The sequence below is a fragment of the Lemur catta genome, chromosome 3 (assembly GCF_020740605.2).
Source record: "Lemur catta isolate mLemCat1 chromosome 3, mLemCat1.pri, whole genome shotgun sequence".
In the NCBI taxonomy this organism is placed as follows: Eukaryota; Metazoa; Chordata; class Mammalia; order Primates; family Lemuridae; genus Lemur; species Lemur catta.
In genome coordinates, this window is record NC_059130.1 from 38425697 (window position 1) to 38446552 (window position 20856).

Genomic DNA, 20856 nt, shown 5'->3' on the forward strand with positions numbered 1-20856 from the left:
TATCTCCCCACAGAGATTTCTAATAGTCTCTGTAAGTCTTTTTCTCCCTCTGCCTTTCTGGATATTAGGAGAGAAATCTGGGGATGACTCTCAATGTGTGTTTTACCAGTTTTCTGTGACCTGCTTTAATCCGCGTAAGAAGGTCCTGAATTTTTCAGAGGAAATTGCCACTAGATACACAAGGAGAAAGGATAAGAGTGAATTCCCACTGGGATAATACAGAATCCTACCTGTGTCCATGATGCCTCCATTTTGCTTAATAGCTAATGGGAACACGCCCAGAGTGCTCCGGAAGCAGCGGGTGTGACCATTCTCTCTTTGCCCACCAAAGGGTCACAGATCAGAATATTACATTCCTGTCAGAATGACTGGTTACTGTTTCCCCAAGTACAGGTTCATGTGCAATAACTGACCCCAGAGAAGCAGAATGGCACAGTGTAAGAGCCTGTCACATTAAATGATCAGAAAACCATTACGAACTGATAGAACAGTTGATGGTGCAGAAATGATTACAGACACTCCCCATGGGCCAGCTCTGAGCTGCCGCCCAGGCGTTAAGTGGCTGCCAGGCTCTCCAGGCTTGGGACTAGGGCTTGATGAGAAGAAAATCTGCTGAGGGGAGGAGGAAACTGATGGTTTATGGTTTATTCCTTCTCATTCTTATCGCTCTTTGAAATGGAGAGTGCTGTTAGGATTCCTAGCCTGACTTCGGTCCCAAAACATGTTTTAAAAATTATTTCTGGCAATTACAATGCTTCTGTGAGATTTGGGATACATCGAAAAGTATAAGGTAAGTTAAGTCTTATTTTACTGGACTGGAGGGATTCTCTACTTAAATACATTCTAGAGTGGATGTTCTGCTTCTTCTTCTTTTTCTTTTCTTTTTTTTTTTTGGTAAAGATGAAAAAAGAAATTCTTTGATAAAGAGAAGTATCACTCTGAGTTTGCCTTATAGAAAATTTGTGGTGGCATGTGTCTAGATTCTCAGATAGCTACTGATGGTTGCATTAACACTCTGCTCTATACCTCTTCTACTCATCTTCTGTTAGCTGAGCAGATGTTAACATTGCCATTCCCCGCCTGAACTGGCTGTCTCTGCCTCTGTGACTCTGCGGGAATCTGCTGTAGTGTTGGGAAGATGGTGAGGACCAAAGCCACCGAAGCAGGGAGTGTGAACTGCAACCCCTTCCAGGACCAGACTGGACCTAAGCACAGTGCAGAGCAATGCTCAGAGAGGAGAGCAGGGCAGGGTACTCCTGAGAGCAGGAACTCATCTCTACATGCCTCTGTGCCCACAAAGTGCCAGCCCCTCAAACATCTGATCCTGCCCTTGGGTTGGCACCTCGGTGCGGGAATCATGACCAGGGTGGATGGCCTCTATAAATGGCTGCTGCCTCACCATTTTGGAATCTTCCAGTACTGCACTTGATACTCCTAAAACCCTATTTCTGAGACCCCTTACTAACCTTAACAGGTAACATGGTTACTGCAGATGTTAAAAAATTCCCAGAAAAAGAAAAATGTCCAAATATATTAATATTTTTAAGAACCTAGACTCTGGAGTCTGACCACTTAGGAACTATTTCTGGCTCCACCATTTACCAACTTCGTGCTCTTCAGCAAGTTGCTTAACTTCTCTGGGCCTCAATTTCCCCATCTGTAAAAAGGGGTGAAAATTCTTCCAACATAAGATTATTGGAAGGCTTAAACAGGGTCATTTACATAAGACATATAAAGTGCTAAATCTAGCAAGAGGTCCAAAAATATGAGTATGTTCACATGACTAGAAATGTATATGTCAAAATGTTCACAATAGCAACCTCTAGATGCTAAAAGAATAGGTGATTTTATGGGTTTTGTTTTTCTTTGTGCTTTTCCATGCCTTTTTCGCATTAGAAACTAATTTGTAATTAGAAAATGAATGTCTTTCTGAAAAGAAAAAAATTCAGTGAGGCTCCCAGCATTATCTAAATAAGCAGGTGAGGTGAGGAGAAAAAGAAAGATGACAAGGGGGGTGAGTGGGCACAGGGATCAAGGAAGTGTGGATTCAGGGACGCACCCGTGGGAGCCCTGAGGCTTGCTAAGTCAGCCCAGGTAAGGACTGGGAGGAACAGTCCACCTTTGAAGGCTGGTCCAGTAGCCGGGAACATGCGCCTGGCTTTCCCCATCTGGCGAAGGCTCAGGCAGGTCTCACGTTTTACTGCCAGCTGAGCCTGAGGTGTTGACAAGGGCGAGGGTGGGTTTGTCCCTGACCCTGCAGGGCTCCCCAGACCTTTAAGGCAGGAGCTGGAGCTGCCCTTCCTTCGTTTGTATGTCTAAGTAATTACAACTCACAAAATTATCTAACCCATTAGTTAAAACCTGGCCCCAGCATTTGACTCTGACCTCCTACGGCAGCACGGGCCACACGCTGATTCCGTGCTGCCTGATTTGTCCTCAATTTATAAGCAGCACAACCTATAAATAGAAAGCCTTTTGCTAAGTTCCCCAGGAGGCATCAGCAGGTTTTTCTAGCTTGGATGTGTTTTCTTCTTTCTTTTTTAAAACCAACATGGTAGGCTTCTATCCGCTGCCTGGTGTTCCTCCAGCTTTCACCTCTCGTGCAGCGCGAGGGCATCGCGGCTGGCTTAGCCTGCGCGGGCTGGGTGCTGGGGGAAGCCCCCGTCTTGGCGCAGGAGGCCCCCACTCACCTGTAGATCCTGTACCTGGTGGTGAAACCCTGGCGGTACCGCTCCATGAAGTCAGCGTACTCCTGCGCGCGGTGGAAGGGGCCCCGGTCTGTGAGCAGCCAGTCCAGGGGGCGCTGGCCGGCCGCGGAGGCATGCTGCTCGGGGACCGCCGCGGCTGCCGCGGCCGAGACAGCCAGCACCCAGCCGGGCAGGCCCAGCGCCAGCAGGGCTGTCCATGGGGCCGCCGCCCTCCGAAGCCCTCTAAACCGAGTGCCACGCTGCCACCTCATGCTTCCCCCGCGCGGTTGGTTTCTTCATTCTCTCGCCAGGCTCTTCCCCTCTGCGCTGCTCCTCCGGAACTCGGAGCTGGAAAAGTACAAAAGGCGATGTCACTGGAGCAGCCTGGTCTTACCCCTGGACCTGTGAGCATCAGACACATTGGGCAGGGCCCATTCTCGAAACCCTTTATCCTAGTAAACAGCTCGGTTCTAGGCATTCAGCTAAGTGCTCACTTCATTTAATCCTTAAAACAAACCTAGGAGGAAACGCTATTGACAACATTTTACAGTTGAGAAGATGAGGCTTACAGAGATTAAGAAAGTTGCTGAAGTCCACACAGCTATTCAGTGGGGAAGCCAGAATTTGAACTCTGGGGTTCTGACTCTTAACCCTTATTGACATTTGCTACCCTGCTTCCCAACTTGACACACTTGGCAACGTTCGTTTCTGTCTTCCTCTCTCACACATGTCCAATTTCTTGCTGTAATTGCCTCAGAAGCAATGCCTCTAAAAGCTTGATATAAGGCAAGTAGCAACCCTATTTTCCAGATGGAGATTTGTCAGGTTGAAAACTAGTGAAGTCCCATTGCTGCTATGAAGCTGGGTGAAGCTGGGCAGATCACCTCCCTCTCTGGGTTTAGGGTAGCTTCTAGTAAATAAAAAGGTGTGGCTAGTTAATATCTAAGACCTCTTCCAGCACTGAATATCTGATATGTTCTTATGCTGAAGGTCATGCAGAGATCGAGTTTGGGGAACTCAGACTGCTGTACTGCACTGTCAGAGTGGATCGTGCATGCAGGGGTACTCATGGTGCTCTCCTCACCACGCAGCATGACAGCACCACGGGGCAGGGCTGTGCCTGTCATGTCCCTCTATCCCGGCTCCTAAAACCGCAGAGCAGCTTTCAGATACCCTTCTTGAAGGGATCCATGAGTGCATGCCCTGCCCTTTCTGAGTCGGAGGGAAGTTGCCAGGAAAGAAGATTTTGGCCTTTAAAATTCCTGGCTCTGTTGTGACTCATCACAAACTTCTGATTTCCTGTGCCTGCACTTTGTCTAAGGATAGTTAGTCACCTTAATAAACCTCTGGGCAGATGCAAGGCACTATTCAGTACTGTGGAGCCTCTTGGAATTGTGATCGTTTCTTCAATCTGTAATTTCTAGCACATGCTGTCAGAATCTGCCCATGTCCTCTTGCCAGAACGTGCGTGAATGACCTCTAACCCCTAGCACCTGTAATTTGCAGCTTGAGAACTTTCTCTGACTGCCAAAGCCCAGAGATGGGCTAACCAGGCATGAGACAAAGGGTGTTAATTCCCTGGCACTCCTGTAAGGGGAGGCAACGTGGCCTTCAGACCTGTTTCATGCCCCTTGCCAGAACCCCCCTGCCCCAGTCACTCTGGACTGGTTCCAGCTCACAAAATCACCAGACTTCCCTTTGATCCGTGTGGGTCAAAGGGGCTGCACAGAGGGTGAAACCAAGCAGTAATCCTGAATGCCCCAGCCTAAAGGTCGGCCTGAGTCTGAGAGATCTGTGCCTCAGCACCCATACAGGGTGCTTTCCAAAGAGTTGCAGTCCCTGTGCAGGATAGGGAATGGAAGAATGAGTGACTGGATGTTCAGAGTCATTCCTCTACTCCAGCTAGTAGGTGTTGACCACCTACTATGTGCTGGGCGATTCTTAGAAGTTGCCTCAGTTCTCACAAGAAGCTTGTTATGCAGATGTTATTATTTTAAGCTTATATTTTATGAGATCCAGAGGAGTTGAGCTAGGAAAATGCAGAGGTAGAATATGATCCTAGATCTGTCTCCATGTCCAGACCGTGCCAAAGAATACCGCACTACCTAAGGCACTAGAGCAGGCAGAAAGACTCTCGCTTAATGAACTGGTTGAGAGAGGGGCTAAAAGAAGGCAGCTCCAGATCTTAAAGCATGATAAAATTCCCAAAATTAAAATCGTTGTTACAGGCACATAAATTGAACAGCAGAACAATGAAATAGAATAGAAAGCTCAGAAATAAACTTATATAAAAAAAGCATCACAGACTAATTGCATGGAGGATGGACTATTTTATACATAATATTGAGAAATTAGTTCCAGTTGGATTAAAAAATTAAATATAAAAAATAAAATCACAGAAAAAAAGGAAAATACCGAGTGCTTTATAATAAGCAAGCATTACCAGGAAAAAATGTGATTCAAAACTAAAAAGAGGAATCAGGCTTTCACTGAGAAGGGTAGGCATTTTTTATATGGATGTAATCTGATGAGGATGCCCAAAATATTTCTCATTTAATCACTCAACATATTCATTTATTGAAGAAACACAAATTGAGAACTCCTAAGTGCCAGACACTACGCTAAGCATTGACAATACAAATGCAAGTGCTCATTACATTACCTGAAACACAGCCATTAGTGATTAATTCCTTTCATAAAATATTGCTGTATTTATTTTTAGAGGCATATTGATGGAGGAAAAGGGAAGATGTTCATTTTGGAGAGTGCAGCTACTTGACACTAGAGGCCGAGGCAGCCAACACAAGGTAGAAATGCACGGACGTGGAGGGGAAGACACTGTGGAAAGTAGGACTCTCCCATGGCCCCCAAGATCCTCACATCCTTCTGTGTATGCCCTATATAATCCCCTTCCCTTAAGTGTGGGCAGGACCTGTGAGTATGGTGGGATTTCACTCCCACGATCAGGTTGCTAATGGGTTGACTTTGAGTTAAGATCTAATGAATGCAGAATGCATTGAAAGTCCAGAGGGCAGATAATAGCTAGATTATGGTGGTGGCAGTGAGGACAAAGACTTCCCGATAACTTTGAGCAGCATCCTGGGTGGGCCTGACCTAATCAGGTTAGCCTTTAGAAGAACGTGAAGTGTCAAAGAGACAAGCTCCAGCTGGTCTGGGAGACAGCAAACAGCCATTCTGCGAAGGGCCTCTGGGGCAGGGCCCATTCTGCAACAGGAATTGCAGGTGGACCCTGGGCGCTGAGGGCAACCCCCAGCAACAGCTAGCAAGGAAACATAGTCAACCTCAAGAAGACACATTCCGCCAACAACCACGTGAGCTGGAAGAGGACCCTGAGCCCTGGATGAGAACTGCTTCCCTAGCCAGCACCTGGATTTCCGTCCACTGAGAGCCTGAGCAAAGAACCCAGTTAACCTGGACCTGCATTTCTGACCCACAGAAACTGTGAAATAATAAATCTGTATTGTTTTATGTCAATACGTTTGTGGTGATTTATTACAGAGCAGTAGAGAAATAATACAGACACGTAAGAGACAATGTAGCCTCTCCCATTCTGCATGCAGCCTGGCCTGCTGAGGGTCCCCTCACTCCCCAGAGAAGACCAGCTGTTATTCTCTGTGTGAGAAGAAGCTAGAGTGGCAGTTTTTTGAGTAGAGTGATGACTCTGACCACCTGTCCTCACTCAGCTGGGTCACAGCACACCCTCCCTACCTAATCTATGGACCCCTCAAGGTCAGAGGCCGTGTTTTTGTTTCTGTAATCTCACCACTTGCACATGGTTGGTGCTCAAAAGTATTTGATGAATCATTTCCATGTATTTCATTGAGGGGTCATTGTGAGCTAGTGACAATGTGTGGCCTTGGCCCAGTTACGGAACATCTTGGAGTGTTGGCCTTCTGTGTTGTGATGCAACAGCAGCAGCCACCACCTTACCTGCTGGTAGAGGGGTTTCTAAGGACAGGTGACAGCACGTGTGAAAGAGCTGGGTGCTCTCTGAAAGGAGTGAGCTGTACTGAGTCAACCTGTGCATCTTGTCATTCCTGGTTTGTAATTAGGCTTTTTCAGAGCTCACAATGCACTAGAATCTGCCTGGTTACAGGAGGATCAGCTTTAGAATCAAACGGTTTTGATTGCCAGGCCAAGTCTGCTGAGCAAAGCAAGAATGCCTGATTCCAGTGCTGGCTGCTCCTCTGAAAAACCTGGCCTTGGAATCATATGGTTTCCGCTTCACTGGTTTTTTTCAGGATCTGAAGACATTTTGACTAAAAAAATCTCTTTTTAAGAAAGAGAAGTTTTAAACAGGTTTCAAAACTCTCTTAAAAAAAGAAACCCTAGAACATGTTCTTTCACCTTTAAAAAAAAAAGACAAAATAATTGCTGCATTGACAGTTGTGTGAAAATCAGGCTTTTTAAGGGGAACAGCTTTTGGCCATTTCCTGTTTATGATCCACAGATACTATCACTAGAAATTTTGTAACAGCAACCTGTTAAGCAAATTGTAACTGTCTAAAGCCTCATAGTATCTGGTCGAGCCACTAATCTGCAGCAGGATAAAACAATTAGCACCTTCCTCATCTGCTTCCATTTTCCTTCTTGTCCCGAAGCTGACTGTGTCAGTAACCTCTGTGTCAGACGGTGGGACATGAAAGTTATGGCTGAGCTAGCTCCTTGATGAAAAATATTATAAATTTACTGAGACCATACTTAAGACAGCTTTATACCTAAACAAATAATAAATTAGATTTGCACCAAAGGTACAGATAAAACAGGTCACGGGTTTTCCTTTGCTGAGTGCATTAGCTCAAATCTGTTATTTAAGCCATGAATTAAATGGGTCACAGTTTTGTTGACAGAAAATCAAGTATAGACAGGTCACATGAGAAGCAGCCAGTGCAATCTGCAAATGGTAGAGTGTCTAGGAATTGCGTCTCCACCACTCTCAGATTATTACCTAGCTGAGGCTATTTTCGTTATTCTTTTGCATCCTCCTGTTGTTTTTAATATCCATTTATGCTAGGCGTGTCAAAAGATAGGGTCATTAGGATGCGGGGCATCAGCTGGTAGTGTATTAAGTCTTGGCAAATAAGGTAGAAACAAAGGTTTCCTCATTGAAAATTATTGCAGAGGAGGGGTTATATCGTGCAGAAGTTAAGGATATGGCTAAGCTACGGTTATAGTCCTGGAAAAAAGGTAGAATAGGTGTGAGAGTATTATTATAATTAATAAAATTGTTAATGTTAATTATCATTAATAAACAACATATAACTCATTTCATATTTGTGCAGCAGTTAATGCTTAGAAAGCACAGATAATAAAATCACCCCTTTTAACAGATGAAAACACTGATGATAGAAATGGATGAGTGGATTGCATAGGGTCACATATTTCAGTGGCAGGTCCAGGTCAACCTACCCTAGATCCCATAGTATTCACACCTCCCTGCACCTGTTACATGACTTACAGCTATTGAAAAAACAGGCTTTACCACTCACAAATTGGCGCCCTTAGGCAAGTCACATCCCTCTGGGAGCCTCACTTTAGTCATCAGCAAAGTGATTTATGAGGTAAAATGATCCCCCTGATCCCGCCCAGTGCTGAGATTCCATAATTCTCTGCAAACATAACAGGCACATATAGAAGGGGAGAGGCATTAAGGCTTTCATCTTCTTTGGAAGGAAGCTTTGTGTTTCAGAAAGGGAGTGAAGCATAAGAAAAGTGAGGTACGAAGTAGAAATTTTTGCTTTCTGGAGTACTGACATTTCATAAAGTGATTAGGCAGTGACATTAAATAAGTTTTCAAGCCATTTAAGTGGTTAATTGGCCAACTCTATTGAAGAGATGTTTTCTTGAATAAATCTGAGGGTGTCAGTGGTTAAAAAAAATCACAGAAAGTGTTATTTGTTCTTGTCATCCACAACATCTTGATACAAAACCTCCTGTTTTTACAAGAAAGGGAGGGTAGACAGGAGAAGTGACAGGACATTGTTAAGGGCAAGGCTGAATGTGGGGGTGCTATCAACTTAGATTAATGCCTTTTATTCTTCCCTCTTGTTGGCACAATCTGCCAACCCCAGCGGAGACTGACCATGTCACCTTTGCCTTGACGATGTGCTCCTTGCTGTCCTTAGAGCTTCAGCAGCTCCCATAATCCCCCATTGGATCCCAGGCAGGGGTGACACCTCCATTGCCCCTGATAGGACCTTTAGCTTCACCCAAGGACTGGCATGGAACTGGCAAGCTACATTTGATGCATTTCCCCACTGCTAGTCAGGAAATAGCTTAAAATTGGTAAGGATATGGATATCCTCAACTTCGTGGAATCAGGTTAACAACATGAATGATTACTTATGCAAGGGCAAGAGCTAATCATAAAGACTGTTTACTAAATGTTCTTACATTAATATGTGGCCTTTAAGAAAGGAGGCTGGGAGAGGCAGAGGGACTTTCCAGAGGCCACTCCACAAGAAAGCAGAAGTGAAACTCAGGTATTCTGACTCTGAGACCTATAACTCAGCTCTCCTCATCCTCACTCACCTCTGTCCATCAAACAGTCAAGCAGCTATCAAGCACAAGGACCGTCCTGGGTGGTGGCAGTAAATCTGAAGAACAAGACAGACTCAACCTTTGCCCTGATGGCACAGGAGCAAAACATCAGACTTGAAGGTCCTGTAACAGGCTTTTAAAAAATCACACACATGACACTCACACCCAGAGATAGCTTTAGTGACATCAGGCCTTGCAGGCTCCATCCCCTCAAGGACCCAAATTTGTAGGTTTCTCTGTGTGATCACCAGCCTTCACTTAGCAAGGACAGATTCATCTGTCAGTGGCTGAGGCTCTGTACTTGCCTGCGGATGTCCTTGGCACTTTCCTTGGTAAGACAAGCTAGAGGAGGGGCTTGCCCAGGGCCTTAGGTAATAATGCCAGGGTCAGAGTGTGCAGAGCAGGACGGCCTCCTGCCCCAGAGCCTCCCTTCGGCTCAGGGGTTCCTCAGCTAAGAGAACGATACACTGCTGATCAAATGGAACCTCTCAATAAAAAAATTGCACATTCCAAAGCCTTGAAAACCTCACCTCCATGCAGCTCCACCTTCCGCAGAACCATTCCCATCCTCTTCCTTCTTCCACAAACTCCAGCAGCTCCTCGTTGCCCTGAGAACAAAACTGCCTTCCTCTTTCAGGCGCTGAGACCCACCCCCCATCCACTGTTGGAAAGCAGAGTGGTTATGAGAATAGGCTACGGAGCCCAGCTGCCTGGCTTCTACTTCGGCCCCACCACTTCTGACCAGGTTCCTCATGTGTTAAAAAATATACATATAAAAGGATGACAATAATAGTGCTACTTCATAGGGTTGTGGGGATAAAAGTGTTAATACTTGTAAAGCCCTTAAAAAGTGCCTGGCCCGTGCTGAGTGCAGGGTCAGTGTGCTCCCGATTGCTTTTTCCATTGCTCCAACATGGTTATTAGAGCCAGAAAGAGTCCAAAGGGTCCACAGACACCACCTCATCCAATCTGGGGATTTTTTTCTTCATTTGTTTGTTTTGTTGTTGTTATTTACAGATGAGAAAATTGAAGCCTGAGAAAATAAAGTTTTTGTCAAAAAATGTGCCCTCAGTAGTCTTTGGAGGTCCCCATAGGTCACTCCCAGTAGCCTCACTGGAGCCCCGCACCAGCTCTCCACAGTTAGTGGCTGCAGCGGTGGACTCGACCCAGGGCCCTTTCACCTTTGTCCTGTGGCCACCTGATTCCCGATTGTCCGGCTGTGAGTCCTGCCATTGCACTCACCCCTGCCTTTCCGCTCTGGGGGTCTACACCCATCTAGCACACCCTTTAGACTCACCTTCTCCAAGAAGCCTTTCAGAGCTATTCTGTGTGGTGATTACGTGGTTACTTTGCCTTCCTACAGCCTTTGGTCTCTGGTTAATTTCTACTTGATTATATCATGGAACCAGGAGGAAGAGGTGGGGCCCTGGAGATCACCTGGCCCAGAGGGTCTCAGTAGCCTAGAGCACATGCGGCAATGCATGTGGGCACGGTGTGGAGTGGAACGGAAATAGGGAGGGAAGGAAAGAGGGAAATAATGATATCTGGGGCTGGGGTATATTTTTATAATTTGGAATATTTTGAAACACCCTCCAGGAGATTTTGATACAACTCTCCAGTCCCCTTCACATTGCACAATAGGTGAGCAAACTTCTGGTCACCAAAGTGCAAAAAGATATTCAAGGTCTCACTGCTTATTCGGGGCAAAATTAGGACTTGAACTTGGGTCTCTCAACATTAAACTTAGAGCTTGTTCTCTATGTCACATGTGTCAGTGGTAAATTGAAATTTTCAAAATCTGAAACCCCGTGATTTCCAGAGCTGCCTTTATAATCATCAGTTATGAATAGATATTGGTTACTGTGTACCAGATGCTGATATAAACACTTCCTACTCATGAACTCATTCAATTCTCACAAAACCCTGTGAGGTTGACATTGTTATGCCCATTTTATAGATAAGAAAATTCAGGAATGGAGAAGCCAATAATGTTCTTCCAAGAAAGTCCTTATACTATCTAAATGACCTATAAACCAAAAAGCCACAGATTTAATAAAGGAGCTGCAGTCCCATGAGGTAAGCCTAGATTCCTCCAGGTCACTCCCACTTAAAAAATTGCTATGGATTGAAGAAAACTCTAAAATCCTGGAGTGCAAAACCAGGATTCACCTAAAATCATTTTCCCAGCTTGCATAAGGGCATTTAAGCCTCCTGCTTTTCTGGAAGCTGTGCGGCTCCTGTTTAGATGGCCTGTCAGCATAGCCTCCTGAGAAGATAGTGATATTTTACTTACGCTGTCTCAGAAACCACAGAGTCAGGCATATTCCTCTAACCTGGGGCAGCCCACAATTGCTGGTTTCCTGCAGGTTCTTGAGTTACAGTGTTGTTCCTTCAAATCCCCAAACCTAACTAAACCTGTGCCCCCAAGTTCCCTACCCTCCCACCTTATGCCCCATCTCAGTACATCCACCTAAGGTGTAAGGTGCTTGTACCCTCACTGGCTCCTGTGCCTCCTGCTCTCAGCTTCCCACTTCCTGTTGTAGGGAGACACACCTCCAAGAACTGCCTGCCCCTTTGCCTGCTTCTGAATTGCACCACCACCTAGAGTCCCTCTTTACGTATTCTGGCCAACGGGTTGTACCTCCTGTTGCCAAGGTTTCCTGAATCGTGCCATTTCACCCCTGTCCCTGGGCACAGCCAGCCACTATTCCTGGGTCCAGTTACGGAAGCTGCCTTAGTCATCTACTCCACACCCCTTGCTGACAGCTGATTCCATACTCCAAAGAGGACCCTTCTCTGTCCCTGCCTCCTACCAGCAGCCTGGCTTCCATTGCTTAAGCCCCAACTCACATCCCAGCAGAGCCTCTGTATACATGTAGGGCAGTTTAAGGCCTAAGAAGCCAAAATAAACCCAAGCCAATCACATAGAAATTTCTCATTGTTGTGTAGGCTGCAGAAAGGAGGTAAGGTTGAAAACAACCCTTCATTTTCACCTGCACCCCTCAGTGTTGCTCTTACTCTTGGCTTTCTGCCAGGGCTATCATTGACTCTGAACTTTTAGCCCAAGCTCTGCCCTATGTGGACTTTGGCACAGACCAGAATGTAAAATGATAATGCCCTGAGCTGTGCCAAACAGAACAGAGCTGAGCTGTTATAGATGCAGATGTGCCCAGCAAACACATTGTTTCTGGGACTGTGTTTGTAAATATATGAGTTGCCTGACAGCTTGTGGAATTAAATATAGATGCTACATCACAAACTCTAGCTAAAATAAACTATGTGCTGCTCAATGAATGTCAATAAGTACACTGAGAAAGAATCATTATCCCTTTTTGTAGCACAGTCCAAGAAACCCATTCCTAAGTGCTTTGTTTGTTTGATAAAGGTGACTCTTCCCTGCCCTGCACCCACAGGCTTTTGACTGGTATTGGTGGGCGTCTGGGGGGAATGGTGGGGTGAGGAGACAAAGGGGTACTACCAGTAAAGGTGCTGCATTGGGGAAGCAGGAGCCAGTTTTGAGGTTTACCAGGTAGACTTGGAGATCACAGTCAACCTTTTGGGATTGTCGGCCTCAAGGCACCATTTCTAAAAGTCTGGTCCAAAGCCCACTGGTGATTTGCAAAGTCCTACTTATGGGGAGCAAGCCAGACCATCACTGCAAGTCCTGTCTTCATTGCTGGGCCAAATGATTCTCCTTCCCAAAGATTGAATTTTACAGATGACCAAGGCTTATATATTAGCAACCCATTAAATTACTAATGGCAAGTTCGAGTGACATTAGCAAGACGGCAGAAGAGGAAGTCCCAGGCTTCACTGCCAACACAAGGAGATCAACTAGCAACTATCCACAGACATAAAAACCTGGGCAAAAGCCCCAAAATGTGGGGACAAGGCTGAGTCACCCTTATGTTTCATGGAACTAAAAAAAAATTCACATGGAAAGGGCAGGAGAAACCTTTGACTGTGCTTCCCCTCCTATCTCCCAAGTCAGCATAGCACCACACAGAAAATTCCCCAGGGCCCATGGTTTCTACAGTGGGAAAAGAGAACTGAGAAAGCAAACATCAAACTTCCTTAGCATTCTGAGATGCTTCCCAGGAAACCCACCCCATTCTCAACTCATGGGATACAAGGAATATGGGGAAATTGCATGGCTAGACCACCTGGGGTCAGGTAAAACAAAGGAAGGAGATGAAGCCTATAGAGACCAGTGCAGAGATTTTGGTAAAAGCTCAGTGTACCTGCGAGCTGTGGCACTCAAGCAGAGGTAACCCAGAGCTAACAGTAGAGCTCATCTGCAAAGCTGAGCTGGTCACTCCCAGAAGGAGTGGGAATTGCTACCTGGCTTGAATTTCTAGATGACCAGCCTCAGACCCTACCTCAGGGCCCTGTTCAGGGTGGGAAAAGGCCCCCTACTTCCTCTACCCCCAAGCAAATTTCCACAATAAACAGGCTCTAGATCTGTCCTGCCCTAAGAACTTTTTTTTTTTTACTTCAGCATATTATGGGGGTACAAAAGTTTAGCTTATGTGTATTGCCCATGCCCCCCCGCCTGCCGAGTCAGAGCTTCAAGTGTGTCCATTCCCCAGATGATGCGCATCACACTCATTATGTATGTTTACACCCATCCCCTCCGCCCCCCCCACATCTGCCCAACACCCAATTGGTGTTATTCCCAAATGTGCACTTAGGTGATGATCAGGGAAACCAATTTGCTGGTGAGTACATGTGGTGCTTATTTTTCCATTCTTGGGATACTTCACTTAGTAGAATGGGTTCCAACTCTATCCAGGAGAACATAAGAGATTCTATATCACTGTTATTTCTTATAGCTGAGTAATACTCCATGGTATACATATACCACATTTTACTAATCCACTCATGCATTGATGGGCAGTTGGGTTGTTTCCACATCTTTGCGATTGTGAATTGTGCTGCTATAAACATTCGAGTGCAGATGTCTTTTTTATAGAATGTCTTTTGTTCTTTTGGGTAGATGCCCAATAATGGGATTGCTGGATCAAATGGTAGGTCTACTTGTATCTGTTGAAGGTATCTCCATATTGCTTTCCACAGGGGTTGCACTAGTTTGCAGTCCCACTAGCAGTGTATGAGTGTTCCTGTCTCTCCACATCCACGCCAACATGTATTGTTTTGGGACTTTTTGATAAAGTCCATTCTCACTGGAGTTAAGTGATATCTCATTGCAGTTTTGATTTGCCCTAAGAACTTAACTTGCATTTCCTGCAGCCTGAAAGCTTATCCCCAGGCCCTACCGAGGGAGAGAGATGACCACTGCACTGAATTTTGACAAGAAGAAGGCAATAGTTCTACCACATGTGGGAGTTTAATCTGCTCTTCTCTTGGTCTCAAACCCTACCCGGGGAGAGAGGCATATCTCAACTGTGCATATCTACTGAGCATAGCAGTTGGTCCATTCATCCCAATCCCTTAACCTTGGGGCCCCTTCAGCAACCCTGGCCAATGGCTAAATTCAAATAGTAGTACCTTCTGGCAGGGAATACACCCTGTGGCCCTGCCAGATCAGAGTCAATTGCAGTGTCTATACAGCAGCTCAGCCTGATAGCAGAGCCTAGCCAGCTGCCCCACCCAAATTCAGAGCAAAGGCAGCAGCCCAGCCATCTAAAGAATCTGAAAGTGAGCTCTGCCCACCCAGGATCACCACCGGCTGGCCGATCCAGAATAGTAGGTTAGACTAACTAGTGAAGGTCTATCACTACCAAAGAATTTTTGTGAAGGCCAGAAAAGATGGCTTAAATGTGCATAAAAACCAAAACAAGGACACAAGGATTACAAAGACTCAGGAAATAATGAAACCTCCAAAAAACAAACAAAGCTCCAAAATGGACACTTAAGAAAGGAAGAAAAGGAGATCTATGAAATGATGGAAAAGAATTCAGAATAATCTTCTTAAAAATGTTTAGTGAACTTCCAGAATATACAGATAAAAAAATTAAAATTTAGAATATAAAACACAAACAAAAAGAGAAGTTTGATAAAGAAATAGAAATAGTAGAAATCCTAGAGATGCAGATTACAATGTCTGAACTGAAAAATTCAATACAAAGCTTCAATGGATAACTCAGATGGCTCTATCAAGCTGAAGGAAAGAATCAGTAAACTTGACAACAGAACATTTGAAATTATCCAATCAAAGAAGCAAAAAGAAAAAAAATAAGGGAATGAGAAAGAATGAAGAAAGCCTATGGGAATTATGGGACATTATGAAGAGATCTAACATATGCATAATAGGCATTCTAGAAGAGGAATAAAGAGAAACGGGTCATAAAACATACTTAAAGAAATAATGGAAGGAAACTTCCCTAATCTGAGGAAAGAATCCAATATCCAGGCACAGGAAGTGCAGAGGTCGCCAATTAATTCAACCCAAAGAGGAGTTCACCAAGATATATAATAATCAAACTATTGAAATCAAAGACAAAGAAAAAAATTCTGAGACCAGCAAGAGATAATAAATACATCATATAAAAAGGATTCCCAATACAGCTATGAGCAAACTTTTCAGCAGAAATCCTGCAGGACAGGAGATGAAACAGAAGGCTGCAAATTAATAATATAAAACTTACAATAGTGCAAAACCTGATGATACAGTAATACAGAGCAAAATTCAGAATACTCTAGGACAGCAATAGTGGTGTGCAAAGTAATTTTATCCCTAGTATGAGGGTTAAATAACAAAATTATTAATAAAAACAACATCTAAAATAAGTTGTTAAGGTATATATATTTTAAAACGATGTAAATTCAGACATCAAGAACAAAAAATGTGGGAAGGGGAAATAAAAGTGTAAAGTTATTGTATGCAATCAAATTTAAGTTGTTATCAGACTGAAATAGACTGTTACAAGTGTAAAATGTTCTATGTTAGCCTGATGTCAACCAAAAAGAAAATATTTATAGGAGATGCACAAAACAAAAATAAAATGATTCAAAACATACCACTATGGAAAACCATCAAACCACAAAGTAAGACAGCAATGAAGAAGAAAGAAACAAAATATTTCTAAAACAACCAGAATACAGTTAACAAAATGGCAATAGTAAGTTCTTACCTATCAGTAATTACCTTGAAAGTAAATGGGTTAAATTCTCCAATCAAAAGACATAGTGTGAACAAATGGTTAAATAGACAAGACCCAACTATATGCTGTCTACAGAGACTCACTTCACTTTAAGGACACATACTAAAAGTAAAGGGATAAAAATAGATACTCCATGCAAATGGAAACCAAAAGAGAGCAGGGCTAGTGATACTTACATCAGACAAAATAAATTTTAAGATAAAACTGTAAAAATAAACAAAGAAGGTCTTTATATAATGATAAAGGGGTCAATTCATTAAGAAGATATAATAATTATAAACATATATTCACCCAGCAGTGGAGCACCTAAATATACGTGAAGCAAAATTTAAACCCTTTCCTCTAAGATCTGGAAGAAGACAAGGATGTCCAGTCTCATCATTCTATTCAACACGACATTGGAAGTCCTTGTCAGACCAATGAGGCAAGAGAAAGAAATAAAAGGCAACCAAATAAAAAAGGAAAAAGGAAAACTGTCACTTTTCATTGATGACATGATCATGTATATTGAAAACTCTTAGGAAGCCACCAAAAAACTGATAGAACTGATTAACAAATTTGGTAAAGTTGCAGGATACAAGTCAACATGCAAAAATTAGTGATGTATCTCTACACCAACAACAAACTTCTGAAAAACAAATCCAGAGAACAAATCCATTTACAATAGCCACAAAAAGGAGTAAATTTAATCAAGGAGGTGAAAGACCTGTACACAGAAACCTATAAAATATTAATGAAAGAAATTGAAGAAGACACAAATAAATGAAAAGATATCTCAGGTTCAGGGATTGAAAGAACAAATATTGTTAAAATGTCTATTCTTCCCAAAGTAATAGATGAATTCAATGAAATCCCTATTAGAATCCCAATGTCATTTTTTATAGATGTAGAAAAAGCAATCCTAAAATTCTTAAGAAACAACACAGAACCCCAACTAGACAAGGCAATTATGAGCAAAAAGAACAAAACTGACTATATCACACTACCAGATTTCAAACTATATTACAAAACTATAGTAATTAAAACAACATGGTACTGGCATAAAAACAGACACATTGACCAATGGAACAGAATAGAGAGCACAGAAATGAGCCCATGCATCTAGGGTTAATTGATTTGCAATAATAGAGGCCAAGAATATACAATGGGAAAAGGACAGTTTCTTCAATAAATAGTATTCAGAAACTGTATATCCATATGCAAAAGAATGAAATTGGACCTATGTTTCATACATACCTTGTTTCATATACAAAAATAAAATCAAAATGGATTAAATACTTAAACATAAAACCTGAAACCACAAAACTACTACAAGAAAACATAGTGGAAAAACTATGCAGCATTTATCTGGGCAATGATTTTTTTTGGATTTGACCACCAAACACAGAAAACAAAATCAAAAATAGACAAATGGGATTACATCAAACTAAAAAGCTTTTGCATAACTTAAAAAAATAATTAACAGAGTTAAGAGACAAGCTATAAGTTGGGAGAAAGTATTTGTAAGCCATACATCTGATAAGGGATTAATATCCAAAATGTATAAGGAATTCAAACAACATTGTAGGAAGAAAACAAATAATCAAATTAAGAAATGGGCAAAGGACTTGAATAGACATTTCTCAAAAGAATACATATAGATGACTAATAGATACATAGAAAAATGCTTGATATTAGTAATTATTAGGATGATGGATATTAAAATCATAATGAGATAACACCTCACACCTGTTAGAGTGGCAATTATCAAAACAATGAAAGACAAGTAGTGACAAGGATGTGGAAAAAGGGAACCCTTGTACACTGTTGGTGGAAATGTAAATTAGTACAGCCATTATAAAAAACTGTATGGAGGGTCCTCAAAAAACTAAAATTGTAATTACCATATGATCTAGCAATCCTACTTCTGAGCATATTACCAAAAGATTTAAAAGCAATATGTTGAAGAGATGTCTGCATTCCCATGTTCACTGCAACACTATGTGTAATAGACAAGTTATGGAATCAACCTAAGTGTCCATCAACAGATGAATGAAGAAAATGTAGCATACATACACAATGGAATACTATTCAGCCTTGCAAAAGGAAGAAATTCTGTCATTTGTGACAACATAGATGGAATTAGAGAACATTATGGTGGGCGACATAAGCCAAGCACAGAAAGACAAATGCTCCAAGTCCTTACTTACATGTGGAATCTGAAACAATTGAACTAGAAGCAGAGAGTAGAATGGGGGTTACCAGAGGCTAGCCCGTGGAGGAATGGGGAGATGATAATCCAAGGTACAAGTACTCAGTTAGAAGGAAGAAATAGTTTGATTGTTCTAGATCAATTGTACAGCATGCTGAATATAGTTAATAATTGGAATACTGTGCATTGCAATATTACTAAGAGAGCAAACTCAAATGTTCTCATCATAAAAATGTCTAATATTTAGGTGTTGGATAGATTAGTTTGATTTAATCATTCCACATTGTATTCAAAAATCATAACATCACTTTCTACCCCATAAATATATACAACTTTAATTTGCCAACAAGTAATTTTTAAAACCCTAAGAAATAATGAAAAGTTGATATTCATACACTAAAATCAGCACTGTGGAAGAGTTTACTGAGAAAACTCATTTAGTCTTCAGCTTGAAAAGGTTTATTGCCCTGCAGCCCTGGGTGTTGTGCAAACCACTACACTGCTCATATCACAGAAACACTGCCTCCTGGTGGTGCAAAAACAAAGGTGCTTTCAATTCAGGGAAACCAGTGTTGTCCGGAGGGTTAAGGTTTTCACCTGTGTTCAACATTTGGACTTTATGCAATGGCTACATTGTTCCAATTTTATTTATTTGTTTCTTGTTGTGTACTCTTCAATTCTTTGATACTAAGTTTTTTCTCTCCACTAGAATGTGGGACTATAGACTTAGATTGTGCAGAGATTTGGGCACAGTCTGGTGGTCCTTGTGCAAAAATGTTTAAGAGCCCCCAGTGGAAGAATTAGAGTAATTCTAAAGAAACTGGACTTAATTTTGGCCCAGACTGCTACCGACTTCCTAAACGATTTTTGACAAATGAAACCCTGTGTAAAATGTGGTAATAATTTTTCCACTTCTTTTCTTTCAGGAAAGTTAATAAATATCTAATCATGCATCAAATTAATGTTTATCAGACAAAGAACATTCCATTTAGCTAGAACATAAAATGTAAGAAGGGGAAAGTTGAGAGAAAAGGCTAGAAAATAATGCTTGGGTTTTTCTTTTTTAAAGAAAGCTGTGCAAAAGTTCTTGCTGATTTTCCTGTGGTGAGCGCTATGCCCGCAGTCACGCTGGGAAGGCCCTGCTGGCCAGGACCTGCACACATCCACACTCAGTGAGAACTGATGCTTGAGTCAGTGACTTCTGAATCCAAACCAAGATTAATTATTTTCAGCCTCATTTTGAATTGTATCAGTAGTTTTCAGTCAAAACTACTGATTTTAAATAGAATTAAGTCAAATAAAATTTTAAAAATTAAATCAAATGTTCTCTTTCTCAAACATGGTGAATAATACGGAATTTACTTAAAGCAGAACCAACCATTTACTCCAGTGATTCTCCACTGGGGAGGGAGAAGGAGTCACTTCACCCCCTGGGGACCTTTGGCAATATGTAGAGACATTTTTGGTTGTAATGAATGGGGCTGGGGTTCCATCTAGTGAGTTAAGGCCAGGCATACTTCTAAATAGCCTAGAATACACAGGACAGCTCCCCACAACAAACAACTCTCTCACTCCAAATGTTAGCAGTGCTGAAATTCAGAAACCCTGGCTTATGCCAAAAATTCTAATGAAGCCAGACTCATAAAACATGTCAGCAAAGTGTAAAACCAACATCACGGTAGCAAAGACCAAAGATTACTACTCCTTCTAGGCCTCCAATTTCATGCTTAATAGATCCTTGATAACAAGAACAACAACAAAATTAGTAGAAAAATTCTATTTATTGAACACTTATTTTCTCCTGGGAACTATGCTAAGTACTTTGCTTTCAATAAGGTAAGTATTTTTAATCCGTGAGGAATTATCAGAATGTAAGGAAAATGAGATTCTGAGAGATTAAGAAACTTGTACAACTAATCCATCCTTTCTTTGCTTCTTCCCACCCTTCCTCCCTCCCTCCTTCCTTCCTTCCTTCCTTCCTTCCTTCCTTCCTTCCTTCCTTCCTTCCTTCCTTCCTTCCTTCCTTCCTTTCTTCCTTCCTTCCTTGCTTCCTTCCTGTCCTAATTCAATCAACAGGCAGGCCTGTGTGACATGTGTGATGGGAGACAACCTAGTAAGGGTCTGGATCCATATCAGGGTAGGCCCTTGTGTGGGACAGCAGCCCAGTGGAGTCAGGAAACCAGTCACATACAGGGGTGAGGGCGGGAGATGGGGAGCTGATAAGTGAATATATTGAGGATAATGGGAGCCACGTTTCTCATGGTCAAAAAAGAGAGTTATAAATAAGGAAAGA

At 42.5% G+C, this 20856-nt stretch overlaps 1 protein-coding gene across 1 annotated transcript in view; it reads right to left on the minus strand.

Annotated features, from left to right (window-relative positions):
- The window catches only part of BRINP2 (BMP/retinoic acid inducible neural specific 2), a 47428-nt gene extending 44469 nt beyond the window's left edge, over positions 1-2959 (minus strand). Inside the window, exon 1 of the mRNA XM_045546399.1 lies at positions 2691-2959. Within this exon, the coding sequence (XP_045402355.1) occupies positions 2691-2959 (269 nt within the window). The remainder of the gene's footprint in view (positions 1-2690) is intronic.
- Positions 2960-20856: the final 17897 nt, after the last annotated feature.